This window comes from Dreissena polymorpha, chromosome 5, assembly GCF_020536995.1.
Source record: "Dreissena polymorpha isolate Duluth1 chromosome 5, UMN_Dpol_1.0, whole genome shotgun sequence".
NCBI classification, from domain to species: domain Eukaryota; kingdom Metazoa; phylum Mollusca; class Bivalvia; order Myida; family Dreissenidae; genus Dreissena; species Dreissena polymorpha.
In genome coordinates this window covers 7,408,711-7,425,041 of record NC_068359.1, presented here as the reverse complement: position 1 = coordinate 7,425,041, position 16,331 = coordinate 7,408,711, and the positions used below count along the sequence as shown (strand labels likewise).

General features: G+C 35.3%; 1 protein-coding gene across 1 annotated transcript in view; it reads right to left on the bottom strand.

Annotated features, from left to right (window-relative positions):
* LOC127831684 (uncharacterized) overlaps nt 1-16,331 on the bottom strand; it is a 126,025-nt gene that overhangs the window by 91,216 nt on the left and 18,478 nt on the right. Inside the window, 2 exon segments of the mRNA XM_052356705.1 lie at nt 8,080-8,358; nt 11,132-11,293. Of these exon segments, the coding sequence (XP_052212665.1) occupies nt 8,080-8,358; nt 11,132-11,293 (441 nt within the window).

The window sequence follows — 16,331 nt, the reverse complement described above, 5'->3', positions numbered from 1 at the left end:
ATTATTTTGAAAACTCAGGTGAATATACATTTGTCGTAGGGAAAACATATCAACTCAGCCCACACTCTCCTTGTTAAGGTTCGAGCAAAGATCCACCCTGTATTTTAATGAGGAGTTGAAAACACAATCTTCACACCATTTTATTTCTATATTGGTAAAACAGACAAAGGGTCATAATTCTGCCATTATTATCAAAGCATGATACCCTTTTTTTCAAATCATCAACACAAGGTCATTCAACTGGAGTTCAAAACACACTAGCTTTGGTATGTTTGCATGTACATATGGGCAAACAGACCTACAAGTGCAATGCTTAATTACCCCCCACTCTGTGGTCGCATAAAAATAAACATACATGAAAGAAAAAAGGAAAAATTATGCATTTCTTCTTATTTAAAAAGAAATGCATTTTGTTTACTTGTATGACTTATAAAATGAAACAACAGGCTTCGTTCTATATCGAGGAATTCAAGACTATGTAAAACTGACAACCTCCATTCTTTACTACTGATATTTCTCGACTTTCCTTTAGTGACATAGTATGCAAGAGCCATTTTCATGTAAAATAAAAAAAATATGTTTAATCTTCTCTATAAACACTTTCAATTACACATTTCTTATGAAAATGAAATGATAAGTCAGCCATGACAAATACACATTTAAAACTTCACTATAAAAACTGTTAACTGTATTTGTAATTTTACAAAGTGTGCATCAAAAAATGATTTTTTTATTAATATAATATTTGATGAGGATGTTCATTATTAATACTTCAGGACAAATTCATTCAACAATTTTGGAAATCCTGTAAAAAACAATAAAGCAACATTGTTTTCTCAACTACAAAATGTTAGTCCCTGGGAGTTAAACCACCAATCCATTCTTTCCAATAAAGAATAGAGACAGATAAAAAGAAAGTCTGAAAATTAATGAACAGTTTTCTTCAAACATACCGCTTTAACTAAAAAATTTCTTATGTCCTTTGGTACACCTAAGAATGGGTAGGTGATTTCAGGCCCAGACTTGACCAGAGTGGTCTACCTTCTGACAGCCATTTGTTAGTGGGTGGGGTAAAGGACTTCCTTTCTTACAGCACTTGTTAGTGGGTGTGGGTTACATGACTTACCATCTTCAGTGGATGTTATTAGAATGGGATGTCCTGCAACAGTTAGAATCACCAATGGGATGTGCGTGCCAGAATAGTGTGTAAAGGACAGTTTGCAATCAACCTTACGTGGGGAACTAGTCTTAAAGGTGAAAATGTTACCACCATAGACAGTTACACACAAGGTCACTTTGGTATAAATGTCACATAAGGAGCAAACATGTTTTATTTGATTGAAATAATTTATACAAGAAATACCAGTTTTTTTAGACTGAATAGATTTTAAATGTATGCATATGTGTAAAACATATTTTCAATTCAGATTGAAAATGTGGCATGCCGTAAGAAAAAACAATCGGCTTTATGCAACTAAGTAAAGTGCCATATCAGATCAGTACGTGCAGCTGACTTGCAAACATTCTTTTGCTTTAGTGTTATTTTTTGTTTCAAGGAAGTCTCTTAAATATAAATCTACAGTACACATATAAATGAGGTCTTGGATTAGACAGGCTCCTCTGATTCGGTATGACACTATATAGATGCATTCATGCTGGTTTCTCCATGACACACTTTATTCAAAATTATTACAGTGATACCACAAAGAATGTACAATCAATCTATCAAATATTGCAGCAAAGTGATATCGAAATGAATGCATTTATGATAAATGTATCATTTATCTCAGCAAAATGATTATAAAATCCATAAATGATAAATCTATCATTAATCACAGCAAAAGTATACCAAAACCATAAATGAAAAATCTATCATTTGTTTTTAAAAAGCTACCACAATGCATACATGATAAATCTATCACTTATTACAGCACCATGATACCACAATATATGCATGATAAATCATCTCTGGTTTTTGTGTAAATTACTAGATCTTTATGTGACAAAACCACATAAGCATTCAGCATTTTGAAAAATAAAATCACCTGGAATATTTGTTAAATAAAAGATAAACTAAAAGCCATTTAACATGTTACAATCCGTTTTATAAAACTGAGGAAAAAGTAGTAATACATGTTAATAGATACATTTTTTTTCTCATTTGTCCAATATCCGCTTAACAAAATAATACATAATTATCCAGTAAAACAACTGCAAACATTATTGAGTACCTAATAAATAAATAAAACTAATAATTTTGAAAAGAATATTTAAAGCAAAAGCATTAACCAGGTAAATTTACAACTTCCAAATCACCAGCACGTTATATATCAGAAAGGGTCATATCATAAGAAATATAGGGGACAGTGAAAAACTTGTCCTGCCATCTTGTCTGTAATAACTATGATGTATGTCCCAGTTTGTCATTTTATAATCATTAAATTTGTGTTGTTTTTTAATTCATACTTTGTTGGACTTTGTTATTTTTTCATTTAAAGACAACCTGCTTTAACAAAATATTACAAAAGACTGAGTTGTACTGAACAATGGACATCACATAATTTTGAATAATTTTACAGACAAAAGGCAAGAACATAATTTTACAGACAACTTCAGGGCAGTGATGAAAACATGTGCAGTTGGTACCCTTTGCGTATCCAATGAAGTTTATTCTTCTAGAATGCACTTGGCCACGTTTAAATCCGCTGTATAAATAATTAAATAAAACATACACTAAACATGCAAACAGAAAAAAACTTGTTAGAAAACAAAAAACCTGTAACAAAATATTGGATATAATAAAAATAAACATATCAAATTAGTAACATATACCACCTGAAACATAAATTGTGATATAATGTACATAATAATATACACATGCCTCAACACATCACCACTTTTTATATATAGTGCATACAAAAGTAGTTCCATGCATGTGTGTAGTGATACCGCGATCTCCATGACAACATTCGATCACAAACCTGCACTGTCATTTACTCCACCCATTGCAGCAGCGTACACAGCAATGGATTGCAGTTTGGCCATTTCTTCACGAGGGTTTTTATTTCCCCCTCTCAGAGCCGTGTTATCCTTATCTTGTGCTCCCAGCCCCTTTCTTATTTCTCTTTGGCCGTCGAAATTCCTCAGGAATATCATCATCATTGTTTCTTCCTGATGGGCTGTACATTGTATTGCGGCTTTTGCGTTCGTCACTTTTACTCCTTTTTCTGCTAGCATTCTTTATGCTATGGTATGGCTTCACCATTCTGTGCTTGATCATCTGTATTTCTTGTCTCTTTTCTGTCCTGTGGCCTTCTATGATACCTATAATCTTTTCTGTTCAACCCTCTGTACTTAGGTGGACCTTCCACAGTGGTTATCATACAGTTGCAGATAGCGATCTTCATTCGGACTGATGGGTCTTCTTTGATAATCATCTGATGATCTTTGATGCCATTGATTCTGCCAAGGCAAACCCTTGGGCACAAGCATGTACTTTTTTCCATGTGGCGTCATCTCATACTCAGCTTCTTCGTACTCATCATAATCATATTCTGGAACTCTCGCCCTAGAAAATATTCCGTGTCTATTTCTTTCCCTCTGAATATCCTCTGCATAACAAGATCGATCAGTTTCCACATTCCTAAAATTTTCATCTCTTGGGTCAAAGCCACGAGGGGTCCAACCCATATTGTAACCATAGTAATGAGACTGCCTATAATCATCGCTGGGTTCATAAAGATTTTTGGACTCCCTTCCAGGGTTCCATCTGGCCGGCGGGCCCCAAGGACTGTATTCCTGGTGGTTTCCTTCAGGCGTCAGGTCAATTTCAGAATCATATCCAGAGGTGGGATAGACAGAGGAACGCCTTCTCTGCTGCTTCAAATGGCTCTGAGGGTGGCGGTGGCTGCTTTATAAACCCGCCCCTCCTAACTGGCAGATCTTTCATTTGCCTTATGTTTGAGATGATATTCTGTGCATTGCTCACCCTGGTCTGTTTCAATTTGCTATCTCTGACAGTATCAGGTGCCTTTAATTCTATATCCCGCTTCTGTGAGAGAGCCTCAGAAAATGCATTTGTTGTTTTGATGTAACTCTTTAAGCGCTTCAAGTTGACTTTGATTGGTTGTTTACCCTTTAAGAACTGACCTCCAATTGCAATTCGAAGAATTTTCTCCTGTTTTAGGAATTTTAAAATGATTTGACACACAGTTTTAAAAGGTCAAAGCCCTATTCTGTTTCTGCTCTTGCAGGTTTAGGCCTTTGAGAGTGGCCATCTTGCCTTCAGCAATCATCAATGAGTTTTTCTCTCCCTGCAAATTCTTTGGCACATGTGTTTCCAAGGAACTTCTACCTTGGTTACCATCCTCACTTCCCTCCTCTCCAAGTGACCTTGACCTTTGACCTCCATATTTGTATGACACTGAATCTGACTGTTTCCTAGATTTCCCACCACTACTTGATTCTACGAGAAAAAATTAATATGTGTTCTTATTTATTTAAAACTTGATATGTTTCAGTGTAGACTTCATCTTTAGATTTCAATTATATATTTGATTCCTACCTCCCAAATTTCTTCACACATTTCTTACACTAAGTAAGTCTTTAAAATAAGTATGCTCTGGCTATTTTCTATATATGTATGTAATGTATTATTTATCAAATTATTAATAGCTAATACTATATAAAACAAGTATTTATAATTTGTATGACTTTGTTCTTCACAAGTAGCCAAAATAAAAACCCTTTTATTCACAAATCAGTCACTATTTGTTCAAACTTTAATGTAAAACAATCTTTCACAGGTTCATCACTCTATTTATATGAACTCTGTTTAAACACAGAGGCTATGGAAACTCATATGTCTATTCAATATTTGCCACACTACTAATATTAGGGTATCTCATTAATTATTCATTCTACAACATCAGCCAATATCTTTGAAAATATAATTTTCCAGATTTCTTAATTGTATTATTCATATTAACACAATGTAGTACTACATTAAGAAAATGACAAATTATATCCACGAAATTCCAAGATGGAGCCAGTATAGTAACAAAATAAAGTTTTGGCAGACACAAAATGGTTTGGATTGTACCTAGTGCATGGTTTGGACTGTACCTAGTGCATGGTTTGGACTGTACCGAGTGCTTTCATAAAGAATGATATACTACAATGGAAAAGGCCAACATTAAAGAAGCTTTTGAAAAATCCTTTGTTCTAGGTCAGTCTCAGAACATGTTTGGTTATCATTTCACCAAGCAGCAGACAAGAGCATTCTGATTGGTTGTTACCTTTGTATCTCTGCTGCTCCAGTGACTGCTCTGGTGGTGCCCTCTGTCTTTGCTCATCTGAACAAGGGAAATAATGTCTTATTAAAGTGCAATTGTCATCATTACTATGGATTTTAATAACACAATAATTGAAACTATACTTTACTTGAAGTTGAAATCCCAAATTTCATTAGAGCATTATTTTCATACACTATGGGCTTTACAAAAATAATAGCCTTGCATACGCTAAAAAAAATACTTTTTTTTTTTAATTTGCGTAAGATAAAAATTGGAAGACATTATTTATAATGTATTGAAAAAATCCGCATTTATGATGGCTTGATTTTCTTAGGTAAGATTTTATTGTAATAAGATTTCTTAAAATGATAGAATTGTGAAAAACATGTGCTTAAAATAATAAAACATAAACAACACAAAATAAGATATTTTTCAGTGGTCTAGAAGTTTGTGAACTCCCACCAACTTTTAGGAAACAAAGTTCAACTTTATATGGAAATTTGAAATAAAAGTGTAAATGTAGTGTTACATAGTCCCCAAATAACTTAAAGAATAAAAAATCTCAACACAATAAATAAATAAATATTCACATTAAACATGGTAAGTCATAAACTAAATATAATGTAATTCTGTCTATTTCAAAGCACAAATGTAAAGCAATTCACAAAGGTCACACATTTGAGCAAAACATGATGTATAAACATGATTAAGTTTGAATAAGCTTTGCAAATGACAGACAATAAACAAATTGAAGATTGAAACTAACATTAGCTATTAGTGAAAGTCAATAATAAAAAACTGTTCATTAAATTAATAAATAATATTTATCTGAAGCAATAATGATTTAAAGCTGACTTAATTGTTGCTCAAAAACAAGAAACCAACCCCTGGTAGTATTGTTTTAAGGTGAATGAGATTATATCAACAGCAGGCCCAGCGGAAACAGAGCTGTTAACTACGATTCCAAAATAGCACATACACGCCTCACAACATCACCATCCTCCATGTCTATAAACCAACATCTAACTACAAAGACAAGGATATTGCACAGTTATATGAAGAACTAGAGCCCATCATACTTAAGGTCCAGTGGAAAGACATCCTGATTGTCCAAGGTGACCGGAATACCAAGGTTGGACCAGAGGCCTATCAAGACTGGTCTGGGACAGTAGGTAGATTAAGCTTATGAGAGACCAACAACAGAGACTTCTTGAGTTTGCCAGAAGCCACCGACTTACCCTGGTCAAAATTTTACCCCATACAAACTGTCCAGAACAGGGACTTGGCATGCTCCAAAAAGGGCAATTACACAACAAGATCAATTTCATACTGGCACCCAACGGTTCAAGTACAGCATCAACAATACAAAGATAACAATGTTCCTGGGGCAGACATCTGCAGTGACCATCACTTAGTGCGTGCTCATAACCATTTGTTTAAGTAAAAGAACAAGTACATCACCAAGCTCCTCGTGTTAGATTTAGCTTGAAGAAACTAAAAGATCCAGAGATAACAGAGGCATTTCAAGCACAGATAAGTTTGCAGCCCGGAACATCCTAAACAATGACATCAACACCATAACCAATAACATCAAGGATGTCCTACTGTCATCTGCCAAAGAAGTTCTTTAGGTAGAAAAAAGGATGAACAAGCCATGGGTCAGGACCAAGATCATGCACCTCTGACAAAAGAAGAGATCTGAGTACACCAGCCTGGATTCTAGGACAGAAAATCAAAAAGCGAACAGGGAGTTGAGAAACAAGATGAGAGAGACCAAGGAGGAGTGGATTTAGGAGCAATTTATCAACATTTATTCAACAAAAAGTTGACCACAGGCCACAGGCCTACAGCACCCTCAGCACCTAATGAAGATCAGTCAGCCTAAGGCCAGTGTTATAGCAGATGCTGATGGGAACCTCAGAGAGTGCCGCCATCGTTAACAGGTGGACTGAATAATGTGGCAACCTCTGTAACTTCCCACTTCAACCAGACTCCAATCACCTTGAGAACAATACTTCACCAAAAGCAGATGACGAAAGTCTGTCCATAATTCAGACAGAGTTGGAGGAGGCAGTGTGCAGGAACATCTTCCAGACTGTCCCTTCTGAGCTGATTAGGCACAAAGGAAAGGCAACAACTGCAACAATTACTGCACTATGCCAAAATATCTAGGCGGAGAAGAAGTTGCCCAAGGAGTTGACCCAGTCTCTGGTCATCCCCCTACCAAACAAGGCAACCTCAAGCTGTGCGAGAATTACCACACCATCAGCCTGATCAGCCATCCCTGCAAAGTCATGCTTCACATCATCCTCAACAAATGATTTAAGTAGTTAGGATAAGGAACCGAATGAAGAAAAGCAGGCTTTATTTAGAGCTGGGAGGAACACAGTTTCTCACGTAACACAATCACTTACGCTGACAAAAAGGACGAATTCTGAAGTCTTTGAATGGTTGCTAACAATAAAACATAAGTTTTTATACTTTTCATCATGCCTTAAGCGTTCAGGCCAATATTATAATAAACAGAAGAAGAATTAGTAGAGAATAAGCATTAATGACAAAAAAAAGGTAAAATGTTATTTATTGATTTTCAAAGACAATTCTACAATTACACACAGCAAGAAATTTAAGCAACCACAATTCTGCAATATGAACAATAGTGTTAGGAGAGTGTTATTTTATTGCTAAGCATGATTATTATAAAACTCAAGAAAATCAAGAGTCTTCAATCAATATGAAAAGTTGTGAGAATGTTAATGTTTTTTCCACTCATTTTACCAATTACCTAAACCAGATGCATCATACATGACAGGGGGAGGGCGGGACTCCTTGGCAAGCAGGAGTGATCTACCTTGCCCCTGACTGGGTGGAGTTTGCCTTCCCTTAGCAGAAGACTCCCACACAACAGGCGGAGTTTTCAGTGATTGACGTGATCTGTGGGAGTACTCATCAGGCGAAGGAGTGCATTTGCGGTGTTTTGGGGCGTGAATATGCAGTGAAGACTGAGAGTGCTGGGTCTCGTTTAGTATGTGTGAGATACGAGATTCATTGAGCCTGCTGGATGCTGTCACAAAGTAAACAGAGCAGGGTTTTTGCTTAAAGGAAAATACCAAATAAGTTTATTTCAGTTTCAGGTGTTGTTTTTGTAAAGCATACTCAATAAAATAGTTGTACCGTAATTACTCTATGTTTTCGGACACGTAAAAATAATTATTTCTTTTCATGTCCGAAAACTTAGATACAAAAAATATTCACAAAATACAGTTGTCCGAAAACTTAGAGTCCAAAATTGAAGTGTCCGAAAATAGCATCAATTGTATCAACGACTACCAGTAATAGCACGCGCTTGTAAAATACCATGCCGCAAAGTATAAATTAAAGTTATATATGTTTGCACTGCATTTTAAATTATTTTAAATGCTTCATTTATGTGACAGAAAGTTACTACAAGTTTGTACTTTGACAAACGAGTTCAAAGATGAGCATGTGATGTACCAATACACGCTAGTATGAACCTGTAATTAACGCAATACAAAAGCAAACTATGAATTCTTTGTTTGTTCATTTCAGAATTTGTTGTCTAACACCTTCCATTGTTCGTAAAACTTGCAATAGGGTGCATCACACTTCGAAGCGTTTAGTATTTGTCGCAGTTATATTACTGAGATGGGGTAGTACCATTGCGGTAGATATTGGAACTGTTAATTGGCACTACCCCTGGTTATTGTCATAACGCTTATGCTATCGGGCGAAACCATTGTTTAATACCGGTTTACAAGGTTATTTACCCAATAACGCATATGTAATGGTCCGTTGCCTTCAGGCATGCACCATCCATGTTTTATGATGTTAATCTGGTTGTAAAACCCCATGATCGAAGTGTCATTAGATATCGAAAACAGGACCGAAATTTGGTAAAATATCGGTGTAAAATTCACTGTCCGAAAACTTAGAGACATTAATTATGGACGAAAACTCGTGTGTCCGAAAATAAAGAGTCACGAAAAATAATTATTTTTGCTTAAAAAGGGGGTGTCCGAAAACTTAGAGTGTCCGAAAACATAGAGCTATTACGGTACACTGCATTTAAGACTTAAAGTTCTTTAGTATGTTTATGGGAATGTATGTCTGTAAATTTCATGTGGTGAACTGGTAATATAAACAAATCTAGTTTAAACAATGTGACATTATTTTTCATATTTCAAACCTCGTTGTATTATCATATAATAACAATCATATGTAGAGAACAAGCACAAAAACAACAAGAACTTTGTCAAAACAAGATATGTGTTTGTCAGAAACACTATGTCCCCTTCTGCGCCACTTTGAAGCTATAAATTTGACCTTTGACCTTGCAGGATGACTTTGACCTTGACCTTTCACCATTCAAAATGTGCAGCTCCATGAGATACACATGCAAGCCAAATATGAAGTTGCTATCTTCAATATTGCAAAAGTTATAGCAAAATGTTAAAGTTGTGGCAAACAAACACACCAACAGACAGGGCAAAAACAATATGTCCCCCACTATAGTGGATGGGGGACATAAAAACCGGTACTTTTGTCAGCTATATTTAAGGTTAAATAACTAAAAATGTGTTGAACACTTGGAATGAAAAAGATGTCTACACTTCATGGTGAAGTTTCAATTTAATCAATTGAAAACAAGAGCTTTGTAACAGACCCAATAGCAGGCCCCTACCTAGTTGCTGTTGTTGGAATGAGAACAGGAGCTCCATAAGTTTTACAAACAGTGCTCAAAAACCTTTAATTAACGGACCAATGCAGATGAATCACTTATTTATGTAACCATAGCAAATCTCAATATTGGTCTGACAAAAAATTATATAAAATAGAAAATTGACCGTATGGCTCTGTATCCACATTCCCAGTTTCATCAACCAAATCTAAGTACCATTTATGTTGTCACATGATGCAGATTTTTGCTTTCACTCACTTCTGTAACCATAGAAACCACATTTTTTGTCTGACAAAAAAACATAAATGATAAGCATATTCCCCATATGGCCCTCTATCAACAAACTGAATCAACCAAACTTATGTACTCATTGCATCCATAAACATACCAACCAAATTATTGTTCTGAAAAAGTGCATATTTAAATATAATATGGCCCACTATTCATATTACCAAGTTTCAGCAGCCTTGCTTGGATACTTTTTGAGGTATAAAAGCATCCTGATTTTTAGTTTTCAATTCTTTCCCTTTACAAAGCAACCACATTTTTTTCTGACAAACAAAACTGAAACAATATGAATATTCCCCATTTGGGCCTCTATACACATACCAATATCCATCAACCTAGCTTAACAACTTTTTGAATGATTGCAGGATCCATATTTTGACTGACACATGGAGATACTGAGAGACAGACACATGCACAGACCAGATGTAAACCTATTGTCCCACCCAGTTACACTGGTAGCAGACAAATAAGGAACAAACATTTGAAATTTTTTGTTGACCAACCAACACAATGACTGCTGTGTTTAAAATAAATAAATATTGGGAATCACATTGACTTGGAAATTGGTTCAACTTATAAATCTGGATAGGGAAATGAACTAAATGTTGTGATTTATTTAATTAGAAAAATGTGTTGTTGACAACTTTCAATTGGAATTGTATGCTGTCATTTGAGAAAAATATATACTTTGAATGTAGCAGAAGTTTTTGTGTGTGATGGAAATAACAAAAATGTGTTTATTCTACTCATAAAAAAAAATAATAAATAATGTATATCATGATGATTGTGCAATCTAATTCAAACAGTGAAGGAAGGCAAACACCAGCACAGGTGAGTTGCCACTACTCACTGTCCATGGCGGGCAGGTATCCAGACCCCTGGCTGATGTCCAGGTATTCTAAATATAGCTCAGCCTCGTCAAATCGTGCCTCTTTCACAGGAAGTTGTATCTCTGAGGTGTTGAGGGGCAGACTGACTTCCAGTGTGTTGGACATCAACACCTCTTCTGTGTCTGGCGATAATACAAGTTTATAGCTTATATCACTGAAAACATGCTATGGGATATATAATCTACCCTCCTTGGGTCAAAACCCTAAGAAAAGTTTGTAGATTATTGGAAAAGAGATAATATATATGATCACCACTCTAGGAAAACAGGGTCTAATGCGTGTGGGTAGTCATCTTACTTTAAACCAGTTTAGATGGAAAGTGTGTCCCTGATTAGCCTCTGCATATTGCACAGGCTTATGTGGGTCCACACTTCATGCACATGCATTAAGACTCTCTGCATATTGCGCAGGCTAATGTGGGGCAACACTTCATGCATTAAGACTCATCCTCCCAGAGAGTTGTTCACATATATTTACTTGACACAAATTTTCATGGATTTTCATGGTTCAGCTTAATGCCATGAGTTCAAACGTAATTTAACACACAAATTTTAAAAAAATACATTGTTTCAGCTTTTAGGCCAATATGATTAAGCCAGGAATTTGACATCCAACAACTATGCCAAAGTGTAAGAATCAAATGTCAACATTATTTTAATAAATCCACAGTTTTTTGCAGACACATTGTCTTTAACAACTAAACCTACATACGTCAAAACCCATAAAAAACATTAAGCATAGGAATTTATTTTCAATTTGGGTCATTTAAATAATAAAGACCTTGTATTTTTAATTGCTTAATAGATTTTAAAGGGAATCTCTGCAAACGGTCAATTCAACTCAACAAATTTAGAACATCAAACAATGGAGAATAAAGTGATCCCAAACTGAATCCTTTATTAACCCTTTGCATGCTGGGAAATTTGTCATCTTCTAAAATGTTGTCTGCTGACTTTCTAAAATCATCATTTTCCTTACTTTTTTTCAAAGAATACTATCAGAATAGCAAACAGTTTGGATCCTGATGAGACGCCACGTTCTGTGGCGTCTTATCTGGATCCAAGCTGTTTGCAAAGGCCTTCAAAATCCGGTTCCCGCACTGAAAGGGTTAACATACAGGTCAGTTTATTACAGATCTAACTTATTTAATAACTTTTGAGTAAACATGTTAACATTATCTTGATATTTTCTGTTTATAAATTAAAATTATGTATTATGCCATCAGGAATGCATTTGTGTCGGAATAAAGTTGGTCAATTCATCATATATGGGAAAGAGCTCAAAACACGTGGACAATTTATTTTTTTTGTTTTAATAAACAAACTTAAATTTTGCATTCACAAAAAAACAATTATATATAAATTTGTTTCAATTTGAATGTTTAAATCCTGAATCATGTTCTTTTTTTTCAAATTGCCTTCAATAGTTCTCATTCTCAGATCTGTTTTCTTATCAGGAAAACTATATATTATCATGTCAGACTCAAATCTACTTGAAAGCAATTCTTACGTCTTTCTAAGGCAAACATAGAAATATGAGTTTTAAAGAAACTAAATTTAATGATAAGGAAACTGCCAAAAAGAATTATACAACAGAATACAATAATAAAACCATGCAATGGGATTTTCACAGTTTTCACGAAAAACAAACAGACAAACACAAACTTATAATCAGAAAATGCATGCTTCAAACATTAAAGCCTGTAGTCATAAAAGCTGTTCCAATCATATAGTCATACAAATTGTTTGAATCATAAAGTCATAAAAGCTGTTCCAATCATACAGTCATAAAAGGTATTCCAACAAGAGGGCCATGATGGCCCTGAATCGCTCACCTGACTAACCAAATACAATCCCAACCCAGATTTCATTAAGATAAACATTCTGCATACATGCCATACGTCCCGATCTCGGCGGGACAGTCCCGCTTTTGGGCCCTTTGTCCCGCCGTGAGACGATTTGTCCCGACATTCGTAAAAAAATGATGTAAGGTGTATAGGTTCCCAATAAAATTCGCTATTCAAGCTCTGTTTCGCTAATACTTACCACCGCTAATCCCTTTATTGCCCCCAATTTACAATCCGATTCTACTTATCGTGTGTACCAGTGTTGTTTATGACACCTTATCAGCGATTTATCGGCTAATTATTGATTTCATCAGGCATTCACACCATGGTGGTCTTCAAGTTAGTGGTCGCTTATTGCTATCGATAGTTTTATTATAATGAAATAAATGTTGAAAATGTGTTTATTTTGTATTTGCTTGAAACGGTTTACAAAACAATTGTTTTGTAAAATTAACGTTACGTCATAAATGAGTCTTTTACATACAATGTTTAGTTCCAATATAGCGGGATATTCCGAATGTGAAATATACCAAAATCGCAACAAACAGTCCAATTAGTGATACCCATCCTGTCTAGTGTAATTGTAATAAAAACAACGAGGTGCTATGCATGACAGTTTGACCCTACTCCAATTAAGCTTAAAACAACGAGGTGCTATGCATGACAGTTTGACCCTACTCCAATTAAGCCGCAACAATTGACAAGTAACAAACTGCGCATGGACACATGCTTAAAAAAACATCGCAACAAACAGTAAAAGTGGTACCCATCTTGTCTTGTGTTATTGTAATAAAAACAACGTGTTGTTATTCATGACAGTTTGACACTACCCCAATACAGCGCCTGACAATTCACAATTCAGTTTAATCTGTGTATATAAGAAGAAAACAAAATACGGAAATGTGTACGGCCGCGCATTCCGTGTGTAACTGATGTAACTGTTCGGTAGATAGTGTACTGTAACCCGTACTTTCAGTCAACTGGATAGCCTCCCCTGCGTTAATGTTTGCCATTGAAATTAATATAATGAGTATTGTTGTCGTAATGTTCTAGATTTTGTACTCTTAAACAGATGAATATTATCTTCGTTGTTTGCTATTGTGTTATTTAATAAAACTGTTATTGTTATGTTTTAGATTTCATGCTTCATATCAGATGTTTTATGTCTTGAATAAAAGTATCAAGAGTTTTTGTTAGTACTATACTGACTATAGTAAAGGTGGAATGATAGATCGTTTTAGGTGTCCTGCTTTTTGGTCAAATGTCCTGACAATTTTTTATGGAATGTCCCGCTTTGGACCTAAAAAATTATGGCATGTATGCATTCTGACCAAATTTCATAAAGATTGGATGAAAACTGTGACCTCTGAAAACTGTGACCTCTATTGTCTATGCAAGGTTTTTCTATTATTTGACCTAGTTTTTGACCTAGTGACCTAGTTTTTGACCCCAGATAACCCAAATACAACCCCAACCTAGATTCCATCAAGATAACAATCTGACCAAATTTCATAAAGATTGGATGAAAACTGCGACCTCTATTGTCTACACAAGCAAATTGTTGACAGACGCACACACGCACGCAACCCAGATTTCATCAAGATAATCATTCTGACCAAATTTGATAAAGATTGGATGAAAACTGCAACCTCTATAATCTACACAAGGTTTTTCAATTATTTTACCTAGTTTTTGACCTAGTAACCTAGTTTTTGCCCCAGATGACCCAAATACAATCCCAACCCAGATTTCATCAAGATAAACATTCTGACCAAATTTCATAAAGATTGGATGAAAACTGTGACCTCTACTGTCTACACAAGCAAATTGTTGACAGACGCACACACGCACGCACGCACGCACATACCGATGCTGGACATCACACGGTCACATAAGCTCACCATGTCACTTCGTGACAGGTGAGCTAAAAATGTAGTCATAAAAGCTGTTCCAATCATATAGTCATAAAAGGCCTTCCAAAAATATAGTCATAAAAGCTGCTCCAATCCTACAGTCATAAAAGGTATTCCAATAATATAGTCATAAAATCTGTTCCAATAATATGTCCATAAAAGCTGTTCCAATCATACAGTCATAAAAACTGTTCCAATGATTCAGTCATAAAAGCTTTTCCAATCATACAGTCATAAAAACTGTTCCAATGATTCAGTCATAAAAGCTTTTTCAATCATACAGTCATAAAAGCTGTTCCATACATGCCAGAATTTTTTAGGTCCAAAGCGGGACATTCCATAAAAAATTGTCGGGACATTTGACCAAAAAGCAGGACACCTAAAACGATCTATCATTCCACCTTTACTGAAGTCAGTATAGTACTAACAAAAACTCTTGATACTTTTATTCAAGACATAAAACATCTGATATGAAGTATGAAATCTTAAACAACGAAGATAATATTCATCTTTTTAGAGTACAAAATCTGGAACATTACAACAACAATACTCATTATATTACTTTCAATGGCAAACATTAACGCAGGGGAGGCTATCCAGTACAGTACGGGTTACAGTAAACTATCTTCCGAACAGTTACATCAGCTTGACACGGAATGCGCGGCCGTACACATTTCCGTGGTAGGTTTTTGGTGGAAGCAAACCGTCTTTGTGTTCATTTTCACTGCCAACAACGCCTCAACCGTTCTATGGCCCAGATTTTCACAATAACACAAGACAAGATGGGTACCACTTTTACTGTTTGTTGCGATGTTTTTTAAGCATGTATCCATGCGCAGTTTGTACTTGTCAATTGTCGCGGCTTAATTGGAGTAGGGTCAAACTGTCATGCATAGCACCTCGTTGTTTTTAGCTAAATTGGAGTAGAGTCAAACTGTCATGCATAGCACCTCGTTGTTTTTAGCTAAATTGGAGTAGAGTCAAACTGTCATGCATAGCACCTCGTTGTTTTTATTAAAATTACACCCAATTACACTAGACAGGATGGGTATCACTTATTGGACTGTTTGTTGCGATTTTGGTATATTGCACATTCGGATTATCCCGCTATTTTGGAACTGAACATTGAATGTAAAAGACTCATTAATGACGTAGAGTTAATTTTACAAAACAATTGTTTTGTAAACCGTTTCAAACAAAGACAAAAACAAACACATTTTCAACATTTATTTCATTATAATACAACTATCAATAGCAATAAGCGACCACTATCTTGAAGACCACCATGGTGTGAATGCATGATAAAATCAATAATTAGCCGATAAATCACTGATAAGGTGTCATAAACAACACTGGTACACACGAAAAGTAGAATCGGATTGTTAATTGGGGGCAATAAAG